Source organism: Dichotomopilus funicola, assembly GCF_033296635.1.
Source record: "Dichotomopilus funicola strain CBS 141.50 unplaced genomic scaffold C8A04scaffold_7, whole genome shotgun sequence".
NCBI classification, from domain to species: Eukaryota; Fungi; Ascomycota; class Sordariomycetes; order Sordariales; family Chaetomiaceae; genus Dichotomopilus; species Dichotomopilus funicola.
In genome coordinates this window covers 403468-426743 of record NW_026944028.1, presented here as the reverse complement: position 1 = coordinate 426743, position 23276 = coordinate 403468, and the positions used below count along the sequence as shown (strand labels likewise).

Genomic DNA, 23276 nt, shown 5'->3' with positions numbered 1-23276 from the left:
CGTTATCCACCATGTCGTCAAAACCGCCAACCAACTCCCCCGTCCCCGATGCGCCACCGCACCAATCCAGCCCACTGAGCCCAGCCCAAAACACCGAGTCCACGGCGCCCCCCCCAAGAAAATTAAAGGCCCACCCTTTCCCCCCGGCGTGAAGGTTCTAATCTTCAAACATCCCCCAGGCGCCAGGAGCATAATGGGCGGCGGCTTCAGCTACGTGTACATCCATCCGGACCGGCCGGGCCTGGTTTGCAAAGTCCCCGCTCCGACGCCAGCCGGGAAAAAGGCGATGGCCATCGAGAAGGAGATCTACGACCGCCTCGGCACAAACCATCCGAACATTGTCAAGGTTGTTGATGTCGACGAGTACGGTATTTGGATGGAGCGGGCTGCGTACGGCTTTCTGCGGTTGGTGAATGAGGGTGGTAGCGCCAAGCACGAGCATGATGGTGGTGTCGCCGGTATGGAGTTGACGGCGGGAGACCGGATTCGGTGGTGTAGGGATGTGGCGCGCGCGCTAGAGTATATTCATAGTAAGAATGTGCGGCATGCTGATTTGTCGGGACGTAATCTTCCAGTTACGGCGGATAAGAGGATTCTGCTGTGTGATTTCAGCGGGTCCTCACTGGATGGTGTCAAGGCCATGATTTGGGCTGAGGCCGGGTTCCATCATCCGGACCCGGCAGAATATAAGTTGCCGACAATTCGGTCTGAGATTCACACTCTAGGCTTGACAATTTATGAGATTTTGGCTGGTCAGCAGCCGCACCGTAGAGTGGAAGTGGGAGCGCTTGTCAGGTTGATCGAGGAAGGGAAGTACCCTGATGTGAGCGGGCTGCCGCTGGGGGATGTGATCCGGAGATGCTGGGATGGGAGGTTTGGTTCGGCGGCAGAAGTGGGTGATGCGATTGCTAGTCATCGCGCCGCGGCTGAAGCTTCACAGACCGCCGATATATGACCGACGTCTAAGCGGTGGGTATTCTTTGGGTATTTCACTTGTCGGTCAGTTCATGAGGCCGGGAGATGCAAAGTCAAATTCAAATGCTCGGGTGCTCGGTTGTCCTCGCAATCCAGGGCTCCGACTTACTCCGAGTAAAATATCCCTAACTGTGCCACCGCCTCCGGCCAGCCACAGGGATAAGTGTGAAGCGAAGGTTAGTGGTTGTAAGGTTAGTGGTTGTAAGGTTAGTGGTTGTAAGGTTAGTGGTTGTAAGGTTGGTGGTTTGAGGTCGGTGGTTAAGAGGTTGGTGGTTCATCAACTACAAGACGAAGAAGGGAGTTACCATAGACCAAAAAAAGAGGAACACTGGTGATATCGTACGTCTTCCGATAATTATCGTACGTCTTTTAGCCACATAGCAATTATGCAGGTTGGCTGTGGCATCCAATTGCTCCTATCAAAACTTTGGACTGTTCCTTCTTCCCTTCTTCAATGTATATACTACATCTCAACACCGCATCAGGAAGGAACGCTTCGCTTCAATCAACACCAAAAATAATCTCCGTCTCTTCTTTTCTACCTATCAATAAAATGATTAGGCGGCGTTGACTAATGACCAATAAGCCCTGGGATTGCCAACCATCTGAGTGCTGTGACACCGTATTCTCCGTACTTAAGAATCCCACAGAGCGAGGTGAAAGCCCAGTGCTGTCATGCCATAGTTAGTGGGCGTTCCTTTTATGTACCACCTCTGTCACGAGTTGGGACCTTCTTCACCACCACGTAATTATTGAAACCATTTCAGCCCATTACAATACAAGACCCCTCTGAACCACCACTTTCAGACCTGCTCTCTTCTACCACACCATCCCCAATACAACCATCTTCAACCTGAACCCCGTCAGACCGGATATCCGAGTCCGTATCAACGCTCTCCCCTTCCGATCCCTGGGCTGCCTCCAACGCAGCCAACTGGGCCTTCATATCCCGACATTGCTGTCTCATACGCGCCAATGTGGCAGCTCGGTGATCCGCGGCCTTCATAATCTGCCTGCATAAACGCCGCTTGGCGCGCATAGGCAGGTCGTAGTTCTCTAAAAGGTCTAGTTGCCTATGAAGCTGTGCGCTGGTGTATGGGGTGCTGAAATCGATCTCTGGTGGTGGTGGTAGGGGGTTTTGAGAGGGGGTAAGCGGGATGCTCAGGATGTAGGTCAGTTGACGACGCATTTCGGATCTGGTTTTTGGAGTGCTCAAGTCGTCTTCTGATGGTGGTCGGGAGCGTTGAGGAGGGGTTGAGGGTCTGGTGGTCTGAACCGATTCGATCTGAACCGGGCAGATCTGGGCCATCTTGGTCCCACGGACTCTCGGGTAATTACTGAGAATCGGGTTCCTTCGAATAAACCCGGCCACCCATTTCTGTCCAACGGTAGTACAGCTGGACCCTTGGCTTTTTAGAGTCAAGCTCGCCAACGCCCGGATCCGTTGGGGTGGCAATATAAGGCCGAGAGACGCTTGATCTGAAAGCCAGTTCGCTAGTTTGGCTTCTTCTGCCGGGCTTAGGAGCTGGAGTGATTCAGCGGCGGTTGAACGAGACTGGTGGCCACGGGCTCGGCTCCGGAGAGTGGACAGGGGGATGCCGAATTCCAAGGCGGCTTTTCGAAGGGAAGAGCGGCCGGTGTGGTAGGTATGGTGCAATGGCGTTTTGTAGGTCCCGTTCCGTGTAACCGATCCTGGTTGGCGAAGACGCGGTCAAAAATAAGCGTGATCCGTGAAAGATTGTGGTGAGTTGAACATGTAATTGGTTAGTTAGGGAGTTGGTGGTTGAAAATGCGGTGTGGGTTGTCAGGTATCTCGTGTAAAAGGGGGAAGGAGATAGGGTGTCCAAGTTAGTGTCAACATTGTTTGATGTTGATGTGCAACAGGACTACGGCACCCATGGAAAGTCCAGGCACGTCTGTTTGCCAATTACCTGGTTACGTAATTAATTAGTCAATGGGCTAATAATTTTTCGCTTTGTCCTAACTATCTAGGCACGTGACAGTTACTAAACAATGACCCTTTGATAAATCGCTGTACGGCTGAATCCTTGTTCTTCGAGAGCTTATTGCAGGGTCGCGGTGATTGGTGACAGATGAATCGGCTTAATTAATTAAATACTTTGTACTCTATAGTGATGATCGATCCGAAACAGCCTGGTTTCCTGCGACGAATCTGGGCACACCAAATTTCCTTTTTCGTTCGTCGTCCTGAGTTGGGGTGAGCTGTGGCTGATTTGTCCTGAGCTTCCCCTGATTTTCCCTGAGCTAGGGTGAACCCATACACCGCCGCCGCACAGCCTCTGAGGCCCCTTTTCAGTCCCCCAGCTAAAGTTTCCTATCGATAGAGGCAGATAACGCATAATCTGTAAGGATAGCTCTCAGGTAATAATTCTAATTACGACTTACATGCCTAGTTATTAGATGTCGTTAGATAAAATAGCAACTACCACTGTTATAAAGTGGTGAACGTTCTGTGCTTTTTCGAGTAGAAATAGTCTGTGACGAAACTCCTTCGTTTAGCATAGGTAAGACAGCTATAGACAGGGTAGACAGAATTCGTGTTATGATAATTGGCAGAAAGGCAGGGGCCAGGACTAGTAGTCAGTGCTTTGGCTTATCTAGTACTTAGGTAGGCGACGCGGTGAAACCATTATACCACCCCAAAATCGACGACCACTTATGCTCATAGTCACGTGGATTTTCATTAGCATTGATCAGTCCAGATCAGGCCCGGCTCAGCTTCGGCTAATATCCGTCCACTTCCCAACGCGACCAAATCTGGGACGTCCACCCCTGGCCCTGCGTAGGCCAATTCCGCTTCCTCGACCTCTCCCTCCGGCGCAACCCATCGTACACCACCATGCTGCAGCGCCTGGTCCACGGCGGCGATCGCATCCTGGACGTGGGTTGCTGCCTGGCGCAAGACCTGCGCAAGCTCGCGTACGACGGGGCCCCTCCCTCTTCACTGTTTGGGCTGGAGAAGCAAGCGGAGTTCATACGGATTGGACATTCCTTCTTTGATGATGCGGAGAGCTTCGGAGAGGCAACTTTCTTTGCTGCGGACTCGCTCAATCGGGAGGACGAAGAGGTGCGCAAGGCCGCGGGTACGTTTAGCATCGTCAGTTTGGGCATGGTGCTGCATATTTGGGGTCTCGAGGGCCAGATCAAGGCGTGCGAGCGGGTGACGGAGTTGCTGAGGGATGAGAAGGGGGTGCTTGTTGTGGGGCAGAGCGTAGGGGATTTGGCTGGGAAGGAGGTGAGTAGTCGTGGGACGAAGATGATCTTCAAGCATAATGTGGAGACGTTCAAGGAGATGTGGGAGGAGGTGCGACGGAAAACGGGGACAAAGTGGAAGGTTGAGGCGAGGCTGAGCGAGGGGTTGGGGATCGATTCGAGGCCGAGGAACTGGGATGAGCCAAGTACGAGGCGGCTTTCCTTCTCGATGGAGAGGGTATGACAAGGCGGGCGGATGGAGCATGGTTCCTTGTGTTATACCAAGCCAAAATCGACACCCACCCATGCATATTAAGCAGTATCACCTTGTTGAGAAGGTTAATTTTAACCGACGAGCCCAAAAATGGTCCCTTCAAGTAAGGGCCCAGAACTGGGACATTTGTATTTTCATTCCTCTGTCTCTCAGCCTTTCTAGTCAGCCTTTCACTTGCACGAGTTGCTAGGCTATCGTGTTTCCCTCTCACCTCGGTTAAACGGGGTTAAACAAGAACAACTTCAACATCAAACGCCCAGTCTCCAACCGTTTCCCACTTGTAATCATGGGAAACTTCGTGTACCAAGCAGACTCGCTCGTAGCGTCCTTTGGTGGCTTCTTTCAGCAATAATCCCATTGGATACCGGGAAAACGCCGATAATGGGACGACTTGGGTTATGAGAAACAGAAAGTTGCGGTTTTCGTCCTCGGTGAAATACTCCCAATCTTCAGGAGTGTCCAGGTGGAGTTGCTGGAAAGGCAGCGGCTCGTTCCCGGGTTTGAGCACGCAGAAGCCGACTTCTTGCGGACCGGTCTTTCGCCGCTTGTAGCCGATGGCGCTAAGGGCTTTGCTTTTGACGCGGAGACAGGAGTCAGACCCAGAAAACGACCCCAAGTCATCCGACATCACCTCTAATGGTACCCAGCTTCGGAGTTTATCAGGATTAAGGAACGAAACACTTCCGGTAACGGACGCCCACGAGAAGCTTGGCGCAAAGCCTGGGCGTTGCCTTCGGCAAGGTACCGCGTTAGTGGAGGTGCTGGCCCGCCAGAGCAGCTGACTCGTAGCATGAGCGCACCAAATACCGGCGAGGTAGCGCGTGTTAGATTCTCTCATACTCTTTGATATCTTCGAAACAATGCCTGCTAGGGCCGCCAGGCGGTCGTCCTCGAAAGACAGTTCCCTCCGTGTATAGGCCTCGACTAACTTTCGCCATGACTTGTCGGGATCCATTGCTATCAGAGTGTTTACGTACTGTCTATTTGAGAGCATTCGTTTGGTGACCTGACCATCCCAGGAGACTTTGTGCAGCAAGCCCGCGGTAAAGTCAGGAACATCTTGTCCGCCTCGGAGGACGGTGGTGCGAAGGCCGCAATCGCAACATTTTATCTGTTTGCATTGCCAATGCAATTCGGTTGCAGAGAAGCAGATCTTGCGACGGCTCAGGATCTCTTCCTGCAATATCCAACCGCGGGTCTCCAGGTAGGATTGAGTTTCCCCAAAGAGACAGAAAGCAGCCTGTAGAGAGTTCGGATAAGCTGTGAGTTTGGCTGAGATGAAAACCTCATGACTGCTCCCTGGACTGCCGTCATGCTGGAACTGGAACGTTTGGAACCACTCCCTTGCGGTGTCAAGATCCCGGCCGGTGGAAGCTAAGCCGTCAGCGCAATGCCTGGAGCGCTCGGCAAAGAGGGTCGCAAAAGCGTTCTCGTACACATCGCCCATCCTGGCGCTTTCGGCATTCTAGTCCTCGCGGTCATCCTGGACAATACAGAGCGAGTCGATCCAGACATATGGTATCCGAAGGTGCCTGGCAACGATGATGGCGTCGCGGAACGTGGCCGGGATGTTTGCCAGCGGAATTCCGAGGTAGTGTTGGGAAATGTTCTCTTTCATCGTCACAAGCTTCGTGACGTGGGAGGTGGGGTCTCCCCAGCGGTGGCTGAGGGCGAGGTATTGTCCGGCTCTGCCCTGGCTGTGAACAAGACAAGGGTCTCGTCCCCCGCCCCCGACGTCAATTACTCTTGTCGGCAACGTCGGGGTGCTGAGTTGCTGGCAATGAGGATGATTCTGCTGGCACTCTTGGATCCACTCTTCGATCATACAAAGATCCCTTGCGAACGTCCGAGAGTAGGGCGACTTGGCTAGCGTTGGAATCCAGGCGAATGGAGACGGACCGCTCTCTGGACAGTGAAAACCATATCGTCAACCTATGTGATTGCATGCGCTGTTGCTGCCCTGAGGTTGGTCTTACCCCCGTTGATGGCGAGAACGGCGACACAGCTGCTGTCGTAGGGCTCGGTTTTGGCGATAGTGAGGCCCAAGATGCCCTTATCTATCCACGTTGACGCATGTTTCCACAGCGCCGTCGACCCGACAGCTGTCGTAATCGCTGTGATGAAGAAAGAACAAATCGTGCATCCGCCATTTTGCGAACTGAGCAATGTATCACGGTCGACGCAATCTCCGTCGCCGACTGTCAAGGGGAAGCATGCCGCACAGGACTGTCCTGACTCTGCCGCGTGTGTCACACTTTTGTCCACAGATGGAGGGTGAGGAACGAGAAACGTTGTCGAGTCGGACCGTGACATCTTGAACTCCTAGAAGGATTGTCAGTTCCAAACACAGCAGGGCAGCAAGTGTACTGGAGGGGAGATCCATGTTGGAGGGTGGGGAAGGAGCTTGACTAGCGTGGAGACATGGTTGCACGGTTGGTCCGTGCTCCTTCATGCTGGTTATGACCTGGGTCGTGACAGGTAGTAAAAAGTTCAAGGTATAGAATAACAAAAGAGTATATACGGCTAACTGTAGGTAGGTGCGAGATATCGAAGTAAAAGCTAGGGTGGAACTATTCGCTTTCTAAACACGGGGACCGGTGTAGCCATTTCTATGTATGGGACCAATTTTGGGCTCGCTTGATTACGAATAGAGTTGAAGTGATTGTGGATGCTACGGCGCAGCCTTCCAGAAATGGTTCGGGGGGTGAGCAAGACTGAGCCAATCCTGAGCTGCCCTGAGCCGGCCCTGAGCCGGCCCTGAGCCGGGGTGAGCGACGTCACGTGGGCGCTGTACGAAAAAGGAAATTTGGTGTGCCCAGATTCGTCGCATGAAACAGAGGGATCTTGGCCTCATCAAAATGTTTGTTGTCAAAGATAAACTTGCGAGTTCCTTGACATTGTAACCCCAACCCGACCCTAACCCCGAACCCGAACCGTACCTGTAAGCCATCCCTTCATGGGGTCAACTGGATGTGCCTGTCGGTAATTGAACAAAGAACCGTCTTTGCAACTCACCTAGGAAATGTATCAATTCCTCTGCACCAACGAACAAGTCCCCAACCAATTCCCTGACTGAAGATGCTCCACTCCAAGCTCACTCTCAACAACCCACAACCGCACCTTCCTTTCCACGTTTCCGCCCCAAACCCGGCCCCCCTCACCCCCCTAGCTGACCATAAATGAGTACCTTCCCTCCCAGACTATATATATCTGATCCCACGGCGAAACAGTCACCAGCTCCTCCCAATTCGCCAAACAGCGTGTTTGGCGCAGCGGCATTGGGAGGAGCATCGCCGGTGCCGTCGTAAATCGAAATGGCCCCGGGTTCGACTCCCGGGGCCAGCGAAGAAAAATCTTTCACCAGAAAGATTTTCGTAGCCACTAACCACTATTCCTTCAGATGAGGATAGGGCTTGGTGGTGAGCTTTTTGTTTTACACCCCTTTTACACCCGTGCTGTTTTCTGGTTTCTTTGTGGGAGTCTGTACCGCAACTGTGTCATCACACGACCATGGGAAAATCAGAACAATGGACTTGAGGGGGCCGTGTCTTTGTCCCCAGATGGGGCGTGACAGACAATTTGATTGTTACTGCATGGCTGTTCCCCGGGAACCGGCCCTGTTCACATGGGTCAATCAAAGCAACACAACACAAGCGGGCGTCAAGACTTGAATAAAAACGACAGGACCACCCTTCGCGACCGAGGGCCTCTCTCTTTTGCACAACTTTATGCCGTCTGAGACGCATTCCTAGACCAAGGTAAGAAATCAGTGTGAAAAAAAAAGAAAAAGGCAAAAGCAAAAGAAGGAAGGAGAAAAATAAACAAGACACAACACAGTAGAGCAGGCTCACAATGTTCAACACCTTCAACCCCCCTCCAAATCCCTGGCCCAAACCGCCCCTCCAACCCCTCCCCTTCTGGCAACGCGCCGTCTGCGACTGCCACTACTTCTACCAATTCTTCCTCTGCGGCTGTCCCGACCACCCTTTCGACCCAACCACCACCACCGGTACCAACCCCAACAACACCAACCCCCACCTACCAAGCACGCACACCCCCAACTTCCGCCCCTGCGCCATCGCCCAAGCCCCCAAAATCGACCAACTCCGACACTTACTCACCGGCTTTCGACACAACCGCACGCCGCCGATCCGTCGGGAGCCAAGCATCCTGCCGTTTCCGTGTTTTCGACACTTGCAGGAGGCAAGGCAGTATCTCCCGCCTGCTGCGCTGAGGGGGGCTAGGAAGAGGTTGTTGGATCCGAAGTGGAATCCGGTTGGGGTGAGGAGGTTGAATGAAAATTATCGGGGGATGGTTAGGTTTATGGGGGGGGTGGGATATGGGCGAGGGACTCAAGGTGGGCTTGAGGAGGAGGAAGGAGTTGAGGAGGTGGAGATGGAGGTTGAAGGGGGGAAATCAGGGAAGAGGGTGACGTTTTGGGATTTGGAGGATAGTGATGAACCACAGCAGCGGCAGCAGCGGCAGCGGGTACATCGGATCGTGGGCGAGAAACGGAAAAGGGACGAGGAAAAGGGTTGGAGTAGCGGCGAGAAAGACTGGGGCAGTATCCTCCGGCCGCGATCAAGGCGACGTTCGTCAACATCAGACCCGGGGTCGGGGTCTGGATCAACGGACTACGACGAGTTCTCTATCAACGAACTGGACCCAAGCACGGATATGGAAGGGTTCCACGAACAGTTTCAAAAACGGCTGGCACAACTAGAGGCACAACGGCAGAATACTGTGCGGCAGTTTGGGATTGATGACTCTGACCTGGACTTTCCACCTCCAAGTCAGCCTGTCTCGCTGGACAGTCCCCGGGATAACGCGTGGATGTTTGACACCGAGCCGATGGTGACGGACCACCACAGCGCCATGTCTACACCAAGCCCGAGCCACATCCAAAACCAAGACCTGCTTGACAGTCCCCCCCCACCGGCCTACCGAACCCCACCGCCGGCGTACAGACGCACGCCTCCAGCCACGCGGTCGCATAGCCGAAACCAATCCACGACAACCATATTCCCGGGACCTAACACCCACCGTGGTGTCTCCAAGCCGTCCAAACTCTCTTCGTCACACACTTCCTCCGCGGCCCGCCACAAAGCAGCCACCACCAACCCGTTTCAGGCTCTTGCTTGGCTGGTAGAGGAACAAACTGCCGACCTCAGCCAACAAGACGGTTACCGCTGGCATTGTAACCTGCCCCGAGCGCAGTCCAACACGGCTGGTTATTACCCCGATCCCTATCCCTATCCTTCTCCCCAGGACCCCCAAACAACCAATAACGAAACAGAGAAAATCACCCACTACGACACCTCCTCCCACACCGGCTACCACACCGGCGCCTACCGACTCGACGACTCCGTGCTCCACCAGGCCCGACTCGCCCAATGGGCGGGGGCTAACCCGGGGCCGGGAGTCTACGCTGGTGTGATTCCTGATGGATCGCCACCATATAATTCACTGACCAACTCCGCAATCACTGCGAACCCCACCGGGTTCTGGTCCGGCTATAAACAAGCAGGCTTCAACAACATCGCCACCACCAATGACAGGAACGTCAACAGCGGTCCACCCGTCTGGGCCGGGGGTTCCTGTGCCAATGCCTTTTGTCAGCGGGAGAGGGTGGGCTGGGGGGGTAGCAAGGCAAGGTGTTGTCCGTTGTGTCCGAATTGGAGAGTCAATGTGGGATTTGTGAGGGGGGATGCGTTGGATGGGGGGTGTCCTTTTGGAGGGTATGGTTATGGTTCTTACGGGGCTTATAACAGCTATAATCCGAGTATTCAGCCCACTTATAACTCTGCTCACTATCGGCACACCAAGTCTGGCCCATCGGACTACTACAGCCTCTACCAAGACCAAAACTTCAACTACAACAACCACAACCCCAACCAAAGCTTTAACTACAACAACAACCCCTACCAGCAATACACCCACCCCTCAAACAACCCCAACACCTACACCGACCACACCCACACCTCCAACAACAACAACACGATCCACCCAGCAGCCGCCTCATCCTGGGGCATGATCATGGCCGAACGGGTCCGCCAGATCTGGGAGGAGTTTGTCTCGGGGTGGTCGTCTACGACAAGCCCAGAGGGATCGCCAAGACTGGGTGACGGACAGGGAGGGGGACAAAGAGAGGGGGGGTCACGAGGGGGATGGTGGGGGTGGAATGGGGGTTGGTTGAGTATGTGACCTGCTTTTCCCACCTTGGTCAGTACTAGGAGGAGATTCGTCGAGGACGTAGGGGTAATTAAGTAAGTAAGCAGGGGATGTTTTAGGAGAGGGAATGTGAGGGATTACTCGACCTACATACTTAGAGTTCATCAAGGGGTAAAAGGTGAGTGGACGGTGAGGAAGTAAGCAAGTTAGGGAACCGTGGATATGACTGACAAGTGATGATCACGATTCGTTAGATAAACGGACAGTGCTGGGCTATTGTTGACCGTCAGCTTGCTAGTAGCGGTAAGTGTATAATAGACACTTTCCTGCCTGTTTAGCGTAAGAGTTCATTCGAAAAATGATGCAATTTAATATCTGCTCTCCATTATGCCGTCCCCTAATCATCATGATTCCCACGTTTGCCCACTTTGACAACTCAATGGTCAAACCTGACTAAGATATTGTGTATCCAGGACTCCAAAGAAAGTGTTGGAGTTGGTAGGAGTTATTACCCACTGATTATCATGTCAAGTTTGAAATCCTCATCAACTCACAAGCCCTTTTGATGTGTAAAGTCCTTTGCACCAAGTTTGAATCACGTCCCTCTCTGTAGAATAATAATAAAATGCCAAAACAGATAATTACATAGTCAACGTTGGAGACTAGAGGTAGGCTAAGCTATGGCGAAAGCCTTTCCGTTGAACGACAAGATCAGCTATCAGGGAGGCCCAGCAGGTTGGCACGAGGTCAAGCATGACGGTTCTTTCTAAACTAAGTAAGGAAAGCACGGCATTAAGCAAGTAGAAACTAGTCCGGGAGAGGAAATCCACGGCCTACAGTCCAAAGTAGACGTCTCTTCATAATTGACGTCACTTAGTTATCTTTCGCTCATTCTCAGAATAATTACCGGCCTGACAAGTGGTAATAAACATCCATGTAACCGATACGAGCCGTACCGGCCGAATATTACCAGCCGAAAATTACCAACCAACGGAGGTCCGGCCGGCCACGGCAAGGGGTGTTTTTAACAATCTCCAGTTCTAACCACGCACGCCCTCATTGGTCACCAACCAAGTTTTGATAGATCTAATAACGACATAGGTTGGTGTCCATTTTTAAGGTACATAGTAGACGGGCCACGAATAGAGTTGACTCCAAAAAAAACATCCTGCGGAAAAACGTCAAATTAAAAGAATAGTCCTCGACCTTGACGGGACATCCCCATTAATACAACCGGGCCACAAACCGCGGGCCACCGGCGTGTGTATGTGTAATGCAATACGTGCTTGCATGTATCTAGTTATTAGTACAAATTTTGTTTCCCCCCCCCCAGCCACAGAAACAAACTGCTGGCTATCCGAGCCTCCCTCCTGAATGAATCACCACCAGAAAAACCTGTCTATGTCTTTTCGTATGCCAACCCACACTGACCCGAATTGGAGATGCTGTCCCCGGCAAGTGCCAATTTACACGACCCAAATACAATCTAAACCGTTCGGGTTTGTCTCTTAGTCCATCGGATGATGAATCTGATGTACCTTGCATCGTTCCTCCCGTTCATTCCTGGAGGATGATTACAGAAACTGCGCTCACATGGCGGGCCAGGCTGCTGTGAATCGAATAAAGGCGTTATGAATTCGCACGGAAATCTCCAGAGAAAAGGTTAAAAGCCAAGCCAAATCTAAGCCAGAGAGAGAATAGATGAACGCAAGTCTGCTCCGGTTCCCGCCGTAACCATCTTTGCAAGCCCGGCCCTGTCCTCCTCCAAATCTCGCCTGATACCGCTTGGTAAATCCAGCCCCAAATGAAAATATCAGATGAGGCGATTACATGACCACCTGTTGTCGCCTATTAGCATCATATTCAAGATCACTGAGATAATAGAACCAGGAAAATGGAACTTACACAATCACCCTCGGCCTTACCCTGCGGAATCCCCATCTCCTCGAAGGTAGCGGGCCCCTGACCCATAGTCTTGCCGTCGGGATGACTCAAATTCCCAGTATTTGTCTTGGGGGGTGGCCGTTGCGCAGCCGCCGCGGGGCCAGGGCTCGGCGTCGCGCCTGCTGGACCAGGGCGAGCGTTCGGCTGCGCAGGGGGTGCGCTAGCGCGGCCGGCTGGACCGGGCTCAACATGCGAGATCGGTCGCCCACCTGGTCCGGGACCTCCGGGTCCGCCATGTGGACGGAGGTTAGGCTGACTTGCTGCTGCCGCAGGCATACGGCCGGGCCCACCGGGTGGAAGAACACTTTGCCGGTCGTACGGTCCACCGGGGCCGGGACCGAAGTTGTCGTTGGGCGGGCGGTTGTGGGAACTTCCAGGTCGTCCATACTCCCGCCCTGGTTGCTGGGGGCCAGGCCCAGGACCGTAACCTCCACCCCCAGGATACTGGCCTGGCGGCGGTCCTCGGTGGTCGGGCGGATAGTTGGGGTTGGATTTTTGAAGTCGTGTACGGGTTGGGTCGCCGACTGGCATACCGGCAGGGATGATACCAGCGCCACGCCCTTGCTGCGGGTGAGGCGGTTGTTGCTGCCACTGGCCGCCGGGACCAGGACCTCCAGGGCCGTACCCGCCCATGACACCTTGACTCGACACCGGTCGGCCTGGCCCAGGACCGCCAGAAGAGAGTGGGCGAATGCCAAAGGCACTCCCCGGACGGTCTGCGTGGGGTCCAGCATTGACTGGAACGCGAGGACCGGGATGAAGTTGCGGGCCCCTGACGTCGTCTTCGGGATATGGGGCACTCGACTTGGGTCGCATAGAAGGGTCGTTGTTGTCGAGATTCAAAGTGAAAGCAGGCGGCCTGGGAGACGGATCGGGGAATTGAATACCGGCTGCTATATCATTAGCTATTAAGCTCGATTGTGCGTCTGGAGAAACTTGTAAAACTTACGCCCTTTGTTGTTCTGGTCGCCCTCGCTGAGAGTAGGCATGATGTTGTTTTGCTTGGCGAACCGGTCCGGACGCTTCCCGCGCTGAGAGCCGTGCTGCGACTTGATGCGAGTAAGAGTGGTTGTCTCGTGGTCAGCTTTGGTCAGTGTCCTAGACTGGCTGAGGGAGTCGATTCTGTCCCGTGCATCCTTGTTGCCATGGTCGGCCGCCAGCTCATACCACTTCCGCGCCTCTCGAATGTCCTTGGGGACGTGGATACCAATTTCGTGGTAGTACCCCATGGCAAACTCGCCGGTCGCCAACCCCGACTGGGCGGCGTCCATGGCATACTTGTAGGCCAGCTGCTCGTTCTTGGGGAAGAGGTCCTCGTAGCCGAAGAGGAACCAACGGCTCACGCCAAGTGACGCCTCGGGTTGGCCCTGCCGTGCTGCAAGACCGTAGTAGTGAAGCGAGTAGGCAGGGTTGAAGTCGCACCCAAGTTGGCTGAGCTCGTATGCTTGGCCCATCTTCAATTGCGCCTTGGCAAAGGAGAGATAAGCCGCCTTCTCAATGTACTGCCGAGCGACCGCATAGTCACACGGGAGGACATGATCAGGCATGGTGATGTCGGGCAGCTCTCGGGCAATGAGCATGCCGTATACGTAGGCCCCTTGCGGCGCATCCTCATCCGCTGTGTCCGCGGCCTGTTGGACCATCTCCAGTCCCCGCATGTAGTCCTTGTGGTATCCGTGCTGTCCCATGAGATGCATCATGCCGAGGCGGTAGTTAGAAGCTGAGTCGCCGAGCTGGGCGCCCAACGTGTAGTGCTTGAGTGCGTTGGGGATGTCGTTGGAGTTCTCGTACAGCATGCCCATCCGGTACTCGGCCCGTCCATATCCTATCTCGGCGGCCTTTTTGTACATCGAATATGCCTCGCGCTTGTTCTCACGGAACCCGAATTTGCCAAACTCGAGCCATTTTCCTTTCATAAAGGTGGCCTCGGGGTGGTCTTGCTGGGCAAGGTAATCGAGGATGTTGACTGCGTCGACACGCAGCTCGTGCTCGGTTTTGGGGGTGGAGGGCCGCTCCTTGTTCTTGCCGTCTCGCTTCCATTCTCGTGTGACGGCGTCTTGGGCGATTTCGACCCAGATGAGAGTGTCGCGGGCCCATGTTACTTGCATCGACACGTTGTTAGAGTGGAGGACGAGGTTACGGGCTTGCCACAGAATCTGTTCCTTCTCTTCGTCGCTGGGCGGGATGTTTTCGCCCTTGACCTTGGGGAACGGGGAGAAGGACGGCGCGTCCATGTCGGCGGAATCGGCGGTACTGGTCTGGAAAGGTTTGAAGCTGTTCAAAGAAGGCCGCGCGGGCAGCAGGTGTCAGCGAAGCCCGATCCACCTCGGGAACGGGGCCCAGTCCAATCACGTTGGCCGAGCCCCTCGTTTCGGCCTTTTGCGCGGGCGGGCGTATAGTACTTACTCCTTAGCCTCCTCACTGTCCGTCGTCGTCTTGCCGTCTTGGTTTGGTGCAGCGTCGTGAGCTTCGAGTTCCATGCGCTGGATATCTTCTTGCATGTTCTGGGGCACCTCGGGCATTACCCTGGGGACGGGCGGACCCGACTAGCGTCAGCCTCCAGCCCTTGTGCAGCCTCACCGCGTCTGGGCCGAGCCTCATCCAATAGCTCCGCTTCGGAAGAGATGCCGCGTAGATGGATCGACAGTGTCTCCCGATCTTGACCAGGAGCAGGCCATCAGAAATCGGGTTGCGCGGCCTTGCGCAGTTGTGGGATAAAAGGGGCCAAGCATTCTGGGCTTGTTTGTGCTGCACTCACCTTTGCGGGGCGGGCGCAACGACTTCGGGCATGGAATAGTCATCGTAGCCTCCGGGAACAAACGTTGCTCCAAACTGCGCCATGTCGAGATAACTGTCGCGCGGCTGCAGGCCTAGACCTGCATAAATTGAACCAGCAGAATAGTTAGCCAAGGCAACGCCCGAATGCGGCCGAACCCCCGAAAAATAGAATATAAAAGTTGTGCTGTGGCTCTTCACGGTCTCCCCCGCTTCGACCAGTGACGGGAGGGGTGCTGGGGTGCAGCGATAGCGGGGACCCGGCAGGTGAGCAGCGCGCCAAGCTTCAATTGTCCGCTGTGTCATCCACTGGACCGTTTCTTTTTTGACCAGAACTGTTTGTTGCTCCTCAACGCCTGGAGGAGTCGGTTGTCGATCCGAATCAAGGGGGGAAGTTCATCGGACGGTCCAGAGCAACAGGAGGCGCATTCGCTCCTTTATGGCTTGCTTTTCCGCCGGCCTCTCCCGAGGCGTGGGAGGGAAGCCTGGCCGATAAATCTCAAGGCTACAGTAGCAGACCGCAGTCAGCGTGGAGCTGCACTGCTGCACCCTGATGTTGTGCCGAAACTGGAATCAAGACCCCTGTTTCAACTAGCTCGGGGACGTGTTGGATCCTCCATTCCCCCCCAACATCGACCCCTTTTCCGGAGCACACTCGCTATCGGGTTTATGGCGCAGACAGGAAGCGGAAAATCTGACTTGGGAACTTGCGATCTGCACTGGTCCCGGTGATTTCGCTGGGACATGCACTGCCCGATTTCCCTCCTTGGCGCCGCCGCCCCTTGCGCTCTGCCCCCTGTCATCCAAGCTCCCCTGTTGTTCTTCGTGGCTTCTGTGGAGGTGCATCCAGAAATAGAATGCATTGCCCCCCCCACTTGAGCACCAAGTTGGATAATCGGGATCGTGGAGTTGTCAATATCACGTACCTGACGGACGCATTCGGGCACCCGGGCCGGGAGTTGGGAAAGAAGTTTTGCTCGCGTTCGAGGCATATCGCCGGGTATGCATGTGACCCTGCCCGTATGGGAAGTTGTTCATGTTGGTCAAAGTCTTCCGGACGGGCCGGAAGATTTAACTACACCTGCAGCTCGAGCGGGTAAGCGATTTGCAAATTGGCGGGGCAAATCATTCTCCGTGTGCTGCGCGAACTTGATGGATGACAACACTCGGGGGTCCGTGATTGACGAAATCGACCTAAAAAGCAAGTGAAGAAGAAAACGGTTTAGGAGCAAGCACAAAATTTCAGAGCATTGGCCAAATTTTTGTGCTGCGTCAAGAAAAAGGGAAACTACACTAGATCTCAACCCGTTTCTGAGGAAGGAGCAAACGAGAGTACGATCTCGATAAGTAAACGGCACGTGAACTGACACATATTCAATATCTCCCAAAAATCATCGAGTTCCAGGTCGTACACCCCACGCTGCCGCCCACCTTTCAGTACAAGTCTGTTCGTGTGATGTGATCATGGAAGCGGCATCTTGCAGAGACAGAAAGTCACACTAAGATAGTAACTCGGCGTGATTGGGAATATAAGCAGTCCGTTATTATTGGCTTCGAGATACAAGGGGCAATCAAAACACCAAAACTGTTTTCGCAGTCGTCTCTCTCTTAAGAAGATAGCCCAGTCGACCGGTCCCAATTCGGTAATAGCTGAGGTCGGCAAACTGGTAGTGGCTTGACGACGCGGGCTTGGAGCTCACCTCATCCATAATAAGAAGACAGGCTGTGCATCAAAACCGAACAAGCTAATCAAATTTTGCCAACGGCCAAGGTGGGAATGTTTTTTCGCTTCCGTCAACAGCTCAACCCCTGGGAAACAAAAGCAGTCATCATGACTGCAGCTGTTAAAGGATCTACTAACACATGTAAAATGTTGTACGAAGTACGAAATAGTTAGGGAACTTTGGGCCGTCAATGGAGACAATGTCAGTTGCCGACAGCTGGTAGGCGCTTTCTCGTTAAAGCCAAGCAATGCCCGCCAAGGCCAACAGCACGTCAGCCTTTCAGCCTGCCGCACGCTCCATTACCGGCCCGACACCTGACAGCCTCACCTGGAGTCCCAACTTTAGCTCCCTTCCCTCCTTCATCAAGACTAACAAAACCAACACCCCACCATCGCGATAATTTCCGACTTTGGAAATCTATTTTCCCACACTACTGCACCTCTCCGATAGTCGGTAGCAAGGCGCATTCTTCCCATCACCGCCACCACCGACTCGAGCAACTCGCCAATTGTCCCCCACATACCCACCACCATCTGAGCAACACCCCTCCAGCAAACGCTCGAACCCCTCCGACCCCGAAAGAGTATCAGACACAAAAATACACAACCATGGCCGACCGCGACCTCTCCAAAATCCTCGCCCGCCTGCGCTCCGCCCCCCCTTCGGCACCCTACCCCGAAGTAGCCGCCCTCCTCTCGCGCGCCAAGCTCCTGCTCCTCAAGCTCAACGCCCTGACCCCGGCGCCCACCACCACACCGCAACACCTGGCCCTCGCCCGCGACGTCTACGAACAAGGCGCGTTGGCCTCGATCCGCGCCAAGGACCCGGAAGCGTTCACCCGCTACGTCGCGCAGCTGCGGCCGTTCTACGAGCTCCTCGATGCGACACAGAGTGGGAAGAAGGAGGCTGCTGGCGAGAGGAACAAGATCACGGGATTGTACCTGTTGTTGCTGCTGACGCAGGGCTTGTATGGGGATTTCCACAGTGAGCTGGAGGCGTTGTCGTCGGGTGATGTGGATGTGGAGGGGGATCGGTACTTGGGGTACCCGATTCGGTTGGAGAGGTGGTTGATGGAGGGGAGCTATGATAGGGTGTGGAAGGCGATGAAGAAAGGTGAAGTTCCGGGGGAGGAGTTTGGTGTATTTTCTGAGGTTTGTTTCCCCCATCTTCCGGCATTTCTTCCCGTCCCCCCTAGATCACACGACCTCGCAAAATCACAACACAACAAACCCGCTAACGACTCCCCGCACCCTCCAGATCCTTACTTCCCAAATCCGCTCCGAAATCGCCTCCTCTAGCGAGCGCGCCTACCCCTCGCTCCCGCTTGCGTCGACCAAGAGCCTACTGTTCCTCGACTCGGAGGGTGCTGTCGTGGAGTTTGCCCGTAGCCGCGGCTGGACCGTTAAGGACGGCCAGATCTTTTTCCCCTCGGCGCAGGAGACGGGTGAGGAGGAGCAAGAGCAGGAGATGAGCCAGATGGTTATTGAGAATACCCTAGGGTATGCCCGCCAGCTTGAGACGATTGTCTAGATGGGCTGGGGTGGATGAGTTAACGGGGACGCGATGGTGAGATGGGAGGCCGGTTGTTGGTAGACAGTGAAGCGAGGGTGAGAAGAGGACTCCTTCACGGTTGTATCTATAGAATACACATCCAGGAACAACCCAGGCAACGGATGATCACACTCACGTTCTGGCCGTCCCGTTCAAGCTACAAAATCTGGTCAGAACAAAAGTCTCTTCTGCATTTCTACAACAGCTAAAAACTCGTACTCCCACATGCAAACCATCCCCATTGTTGTTTCGCAAGAATCAACCCCCTAGCCTGCCCCTGTCCCTCCCTGGACTTTTCCGCTCCGCTTCAATGAAGCCCGCCCCATCAATATCATGGTTCATGAGCCGTTTTCTTTTGTCTTGATTCCGAAATATTGACCTTCCAACCTCTCCCCACCCCACCCAGAAGCAACACTCAGCCCAACCCACAAATCAAATCAAGCAAAAAGCTTCAACCCACTGCCGTGCTTGCCGACCTCACAGACTCCACACACAACGCAGACGGTACCCTTGTACTTGGAGTGGTACTTAGACCCGTCAAACGCACACTCCTCGTGTGCGGTGCCGCTGTAAATGGGCGTGTGACTGGCCGCGCAGATTTCGAACTCGGCGAACTGGTCAAACTCAATCTCGACGGCGTCATTGGGGTTGCGCTCGCATTGAGCCTTGGTACGGCGGGCCTGGTGATGCTTGTTAATCTAGGTCTCTCTCATTGGCGTGACAAGGGTGATGGGAGGGGAAAAGCTTACATTCTCCAGGATCTTGGCCGCACCTCCGTTGGCCAGTATCCTGTTGGCAAAGCTGAGTGCCGAGTTGTAGTTCTTGCTGGTCAAGGCCAACTTCATGGCGTTTAGCAACGCAAGCTGGCGATGCGGCACCTCGATCTTGGGGATCGTGAAGTACGCCGATAGCTCCAGGCTGCGCTTCTGCAACGCTGGGTCGGCGTTAACCGTATTAGGGGCACCGAGCGCTCTCCTTGCCAGCTCAATGGACATGGCAACGGTGTACTCGCTGGCGGAAGAGATCAGCTTCCTTGCCTCGTTGACCTCGCTGTCGCTGCCAACAGCATTGATCAAGACGGAGTGTAGAATACTCCTGAAGATCTGCAAACCGTCTTCCAGCTTGTTTGCCTTCATGGCATCGTAACCACGCTGGAGGTCGTTGGAAGCCAAGTATTCAAGATCCCTTGGGATGATGGGGAGAACTTTCCTAGGATCGGACTCCTCGATCGTGCGGCGTACGTAGTTGACCAGCGGTGGCAACCCAGCCGACGCGGGCAGATATGTCTTGGAAGCCTGGTAGATCTCCAAGAACCGGGGCTTCAAGGGCGCAAAGTTAACGGCACCAACCTGGCGATTGAGCAGCTGCATGGCAGTCTCAAACGAACCACCAGCGACATGGTCAACAGCCAATGGCGAGTTGCGCGCCCACAAATCCGCTTCGCTGCTTCCAGCACCACCGGCATCGGCACTCTCGACGTTGACAAAGCCTTCTTCAACCTCAGGCACAATGTCGTCTCCCATATCCCAGCCGGTACCATCCTCATCCTCATCTTCCGCAAGGGCGCCCTCGCGTGCCGCGCCATCTTCTTCCCCATCAGCCTTGGCCGCAGCAGGCTCGTCCTCCAACGATAGGCCCTCAACCTGCCCAAGGAGGGCCATCTCAAAGACGGATTGCGAAGTCGCCTTGGTGGGCCAGTTGGCTTCGTGCGTGGGAACGACCGGTTTAGGGGGTGTCAGGGGCTGGCCGAAAGTAGGAAGGTTGAGTTGATCTTCGGTGAGCCCTGTGGCCTCGAGAATGGACTGGCACTCCTCTTCCAAGCCGTGTGCTTTGGCCGTCGCGAATGCCAGAGGGTCTAAAATAGCATTAGTTAGGCGTCGCACATCACCAAAACAGCATAAAGATACGTACACAAATCAATCTCCTTGAACATCTGGATTCGGTCCTCAACTTCACCCAGGTAAAGGGCGTTCTGGAAGCGAGAGGTGAAATCCCCACGGTGCTCGGCAATCTTCGCCATCCTCGCGAGCTTGGCATTGTCGCCAGTTGTGAGATACAGGAACGATAGCTTGTCGAAGTTCTTGAGCTTCTGGTAACACATCTCGACGATGGAGTGGTTGCCATGGGCAAGTGCTTCCGCGCTCAGTCTTGTCCAAAGCTTAGGGCGGTCCAGTTGCTTGGCCACATCGACAGCCACTTCGAGATTCCCGCACTCGATAGCAAGCTCGAACCGGGTGGCGGGGTCCTGCACGAACTGAAGGGCGATCTCTGGGTAACCCTTCTTCTGAAGGTACGAGATAATTGACTGGCCAACCAAACTAGAGTTCTGGATGATGTTAAGCATCTCCTCGTAGTTCCTCTTGACCAGAGAAAGCTTGAATCGGTACTCGGTAGGGTCGATCTGGAGAATACGGGGCTTGGCAGCGCGATCCAAGCAGTAAACGTTGCGGCCCTTGACGCGGACCAGGTACACGGTCTGGTCAAGAGTGCGGACAATGCCGTTGTCACCGTTGAGTAGAGTATACTTGACGTGGTTCAGGGTCGAGTAGAGGAGAACACCGGCATCGTCCCAGGTGGCGCTCTTGATCCTGATCGTCTCGTGAAGGGTGCTGACCTGCTCCAGCGTTTTGGTGACAATGGTAACGTTGTGCTTGCTCAGAAGGGCGGCATAAAGGCCATCGTTGGACCATACCACATATTTGACACCATTGACGGCGAGCTCCGCAGTAGTCTTCTTCTGCTGGATATCGTAAAGGTGCACGGCTGTCGGGGTGATGATGAGGAGGTTTCCGGTGCCACCAAAGTAAATATCGCTGGTGCCAACAGGAGGCTTAAATGACCTCGTCGTGTTATTAGTCAAGTCCTTGATGTCGACCGTCTGCGTAGATGTGTTCAAAACGGCAAAACGGTTCCGGGCAACGAAAATGGCCGAGTTGCCCTGGCCACGCTTGGATTCCGTGGGTTCGATGGCGCCGGAACCATCACGGGGAAGGTTAACGAGCTCATATGTGCCGCCTTCTGCCGGAGAGGTGACGAGAACGGAGCGCTCGGCCGGGTTGTAGGAGACAGTGCGGGGTGGGACCCAGGGGCTGCCAAGCTTTTTAAGGGACAGCAGCGTCGGCGACTCAACACCCTTCTGGAAGTCGTAAGACTTGACACACTTGTCCTTTGTGATGTAAAAGAGCGAGTTTTGATAGACGGCCGATGCTGGGCGCTCACGCTCAAGCTTAAAGACCATAACACCGCTGTCACTCTCGTTAGCAATTGAAGCAGTTGCATGGGCTCAAATTCACCTACTTGTCGTGGCCAGCGGCAAAGAGGTTTATTTCCGGGTGCGCGGCAATCACCCAGAAGCGGTCATTTTCACGCTTGAAGGTGTGGACAGCAGTCCGCTTGTTCAGGTCCCAGACGCGGATCGTCTTGTCCTCTCCAGCAGACAAAATAAGATCCTGATGCGGGTGGAACAAACAGCCACCTGCATTCTGGAAGTGGCCCCTGCAGGTATCAACCTCCCACTGCGATCGGTTAGTATGAGCCCAAGTCGCCACATCAGACCTAGCTGAGAATACATACGGCCTTCGTCTCGCTCATGCGCCACAGCTTGATCAAGCGGTCGTCTCCCGCCGAAACAATCAGAGGCATGGTAGGGTGGAAAGCCACCCAGTTGACGCCCCTATCATGGCCCTCCAACACAAACTTGACGACTGCATCCGTGTTACCAAACATGTCGGTTTGGTTTGCGTTCGCGCGAGCGACCTGGTCCTCGAAGGACATCGATGTGGGCGCGGAGTGCTTCTTGCGCAGACCGGAAACTATTCACCAGCTGGTCAGTTCCGTATAAAGCTAGGGGGTATCCGGCGGTGGAAATCCTTACTATCCCATACCCGAACCGACTGATCGAGCGAAGCCGAGACGACAAGATCCTCCTTGGGGTGGAATTGGGCGCACATAGCGTAGTGGTTGTGGCCCGTCATGGTGCAGAGGAGGGAACGGTTCTGCCAATTCCATATCCGAATCGTCTGATCGTCACTCGCACTAACGATCCAGGGAAGCTCGTGGTGGAAGAAGACAGTGCGAACATAATCGAGATGCCCGTTTAATGTGAACAGACACCGGCGTGTCTGGTATGACCAGACCTTGATCTTGTAGTCGTCGCCACCTGAGACAAAGAGGGGCTGCCACAGCGTCAGTAATGCCTCGCCATCATCATCCTGGCTACCATCATCCTAGCCATCCTCTTCACTACATGAAGCCTCACCTGTGTCTTGTGGAAGTCGACACCGCGGACCGGGCCATCGTGTTCTTCGAATCGGTCAATCAAGGTGCCCATGCGGTAGTCCCACAGCTGGATCGTGGACGAGTGTAGGGAGACGAGAATCCATGGTCTGTAGTAAGGCGGCAATCCGTTAGCGTCTCGAAGGGTATAGTTATGGTATGGTTATCGTCGTGGCAGCAGCTGGTGAGGGGAGCTCCACGGAGGGGGGGCGGACCGTTTAGGGTGAAATGCGATTCCCTTTGCGCGCGACGACTTGGACTCAAACTACAATGCGAAGAACAGATCAGCAACATTGCTCTAGCGCCCTACACAGACGCCTGTTTTGCATCATAAGAAAACACACCTTGGTGAGCATTCCCGAGGAGGCCTGCAT

General features: G+C 54.4%; 7 protein-coding genes across 7 annotated transcripts; 4 read left to right on the top strand and 3 right to left on the bottom strand.

Moving 5' to 3' along the window:
* Positions 1 to 172: 172 nt before the first annotated feature.
* On the top strand, positions 173 to 955 carry C8A04DRAFT_9629 (tyrosine-protein kinase transforming protein erbB; the record flags this gene model as incomplete). Its single annotated transcript, XM_062785551.1, has 1 exon — positions 173 to 955. A coding segment is annotated over one exon (783 nt), but the record flags the coding sequence as incomplete, so codon positions are not given.
* A 2784-nt stretch (positions 956 to 3739) lies between these two features.
* On the top strand, positions 3740 to 4432 carry C8A04DRAFT_9695 (uncharacterized protein; the record flags this gene model as incomplete). Its single annotated transcript, XM_062785585.1, has 1 exon — positions 3740 to 4432. A coding segment is annotated over one exon (693 nt), but the record flags the coding sequence as incomplete, so codon positions are not given.
* A 1495-nt stretch (positions 4433 to 5927) lies between these two features.
* On the bottom strand, positions 5928 to 6775 carry C8A04DRAFT_25575 (uncharacterized protein; the record flags this gene model as incomplete). Its single annotated transcript, XM_062779615.1, has 2 exons — positions 5928 to 6367; positions 6439 to 6775. The coding sequence occupies 2 exons, from the start codon at positions 6773 to 6775 to the stop codon at positions 5928 to 5930; spliced, it is 777 nt and encodes a 258-aa protein (XP_062640026.1).
* A 1539-nt stretch (positions 6776 to 8314) lies between these two features.
* Positions 8315 to 10666, top strand: C8A04DRAFT_25574 (uncharacterized protein; the record flags this gene model as incomplete). Its single annotated transcript, XM_062779614.1, has 1 exon — positions 8315 to 10666. One exon carries the CDS (start codon positions 8315 to 8317, stop codon positions 10664 to 10666), a length of 2352 nt encoding a protein of 783 aa, XP_062640025.1.
* Positions 10667 to 12502: 1836 nt separating this feature from the next.
* Positions 12503 to 15418, bottom strand: C8A04DRAFT_9664 (uncharacterized protein; the record flags this gene model as incomplete). The annotated part of the gene is made up of 4 exons (XM_062785569.1): positions 12503 to 13490; positions 13523 to 14851; positions 14984 to 15103; positions 15336 to 15418. 4 exons carry the CDS (start codon positions 15416 to 15418, stop codon positions 12503 to 12505), a joined length of 2520 nt encoding a protein of 839 aa, XP_062640024.1.
* Positions 15419 to 17684: 2266 nt separating this feature from the next.
* Positions 17685 to 18606, top strand: C8A04DRAFT_9618 (SAC3/GANP/Nin1/mts3/eIF-3 p25 family-domain-containing protein; the record flags this gene model as incomplete). Its single annotated transcript, XM_062785547.1, has 2 exons — positions 17685 to 18227; positions 18334 to 18606. The coding sequence occupies 2 exons, from the start codon at positions 17685 to 17687 to the stop codon at positions 18604 to 18606; spliced, it is 816 nt and encodes a 271-aa protein (XP_062640023.1).
* Positions 18607 to 19064: 458 nt separating this feature from the next.
* C8A04DRAFT_9635 (coatomer WD associated region-domain-containing protein) lies at positions 19065 to 23276 on the bottom strand (the record flags this gene model as incomplete). Its single annotated transcript, XM_062785556.1, has 9 exons — positions 19065 to 19325; positions 19350 to 20482; positions 20539 to 21872; positions 21925 to 22142; positions 22201 to 22439; positions 22502 to 22802; positions 22886 to 23012; positions 23118 to 23167; positions 23247 to 23276. 9 exons carry the CDS (start codon positions 23274 to 23276, stop codon positions 19065 to 19067), a joined length of 3693 nt encoding a protein of 1230 aa, XP_062640022.1.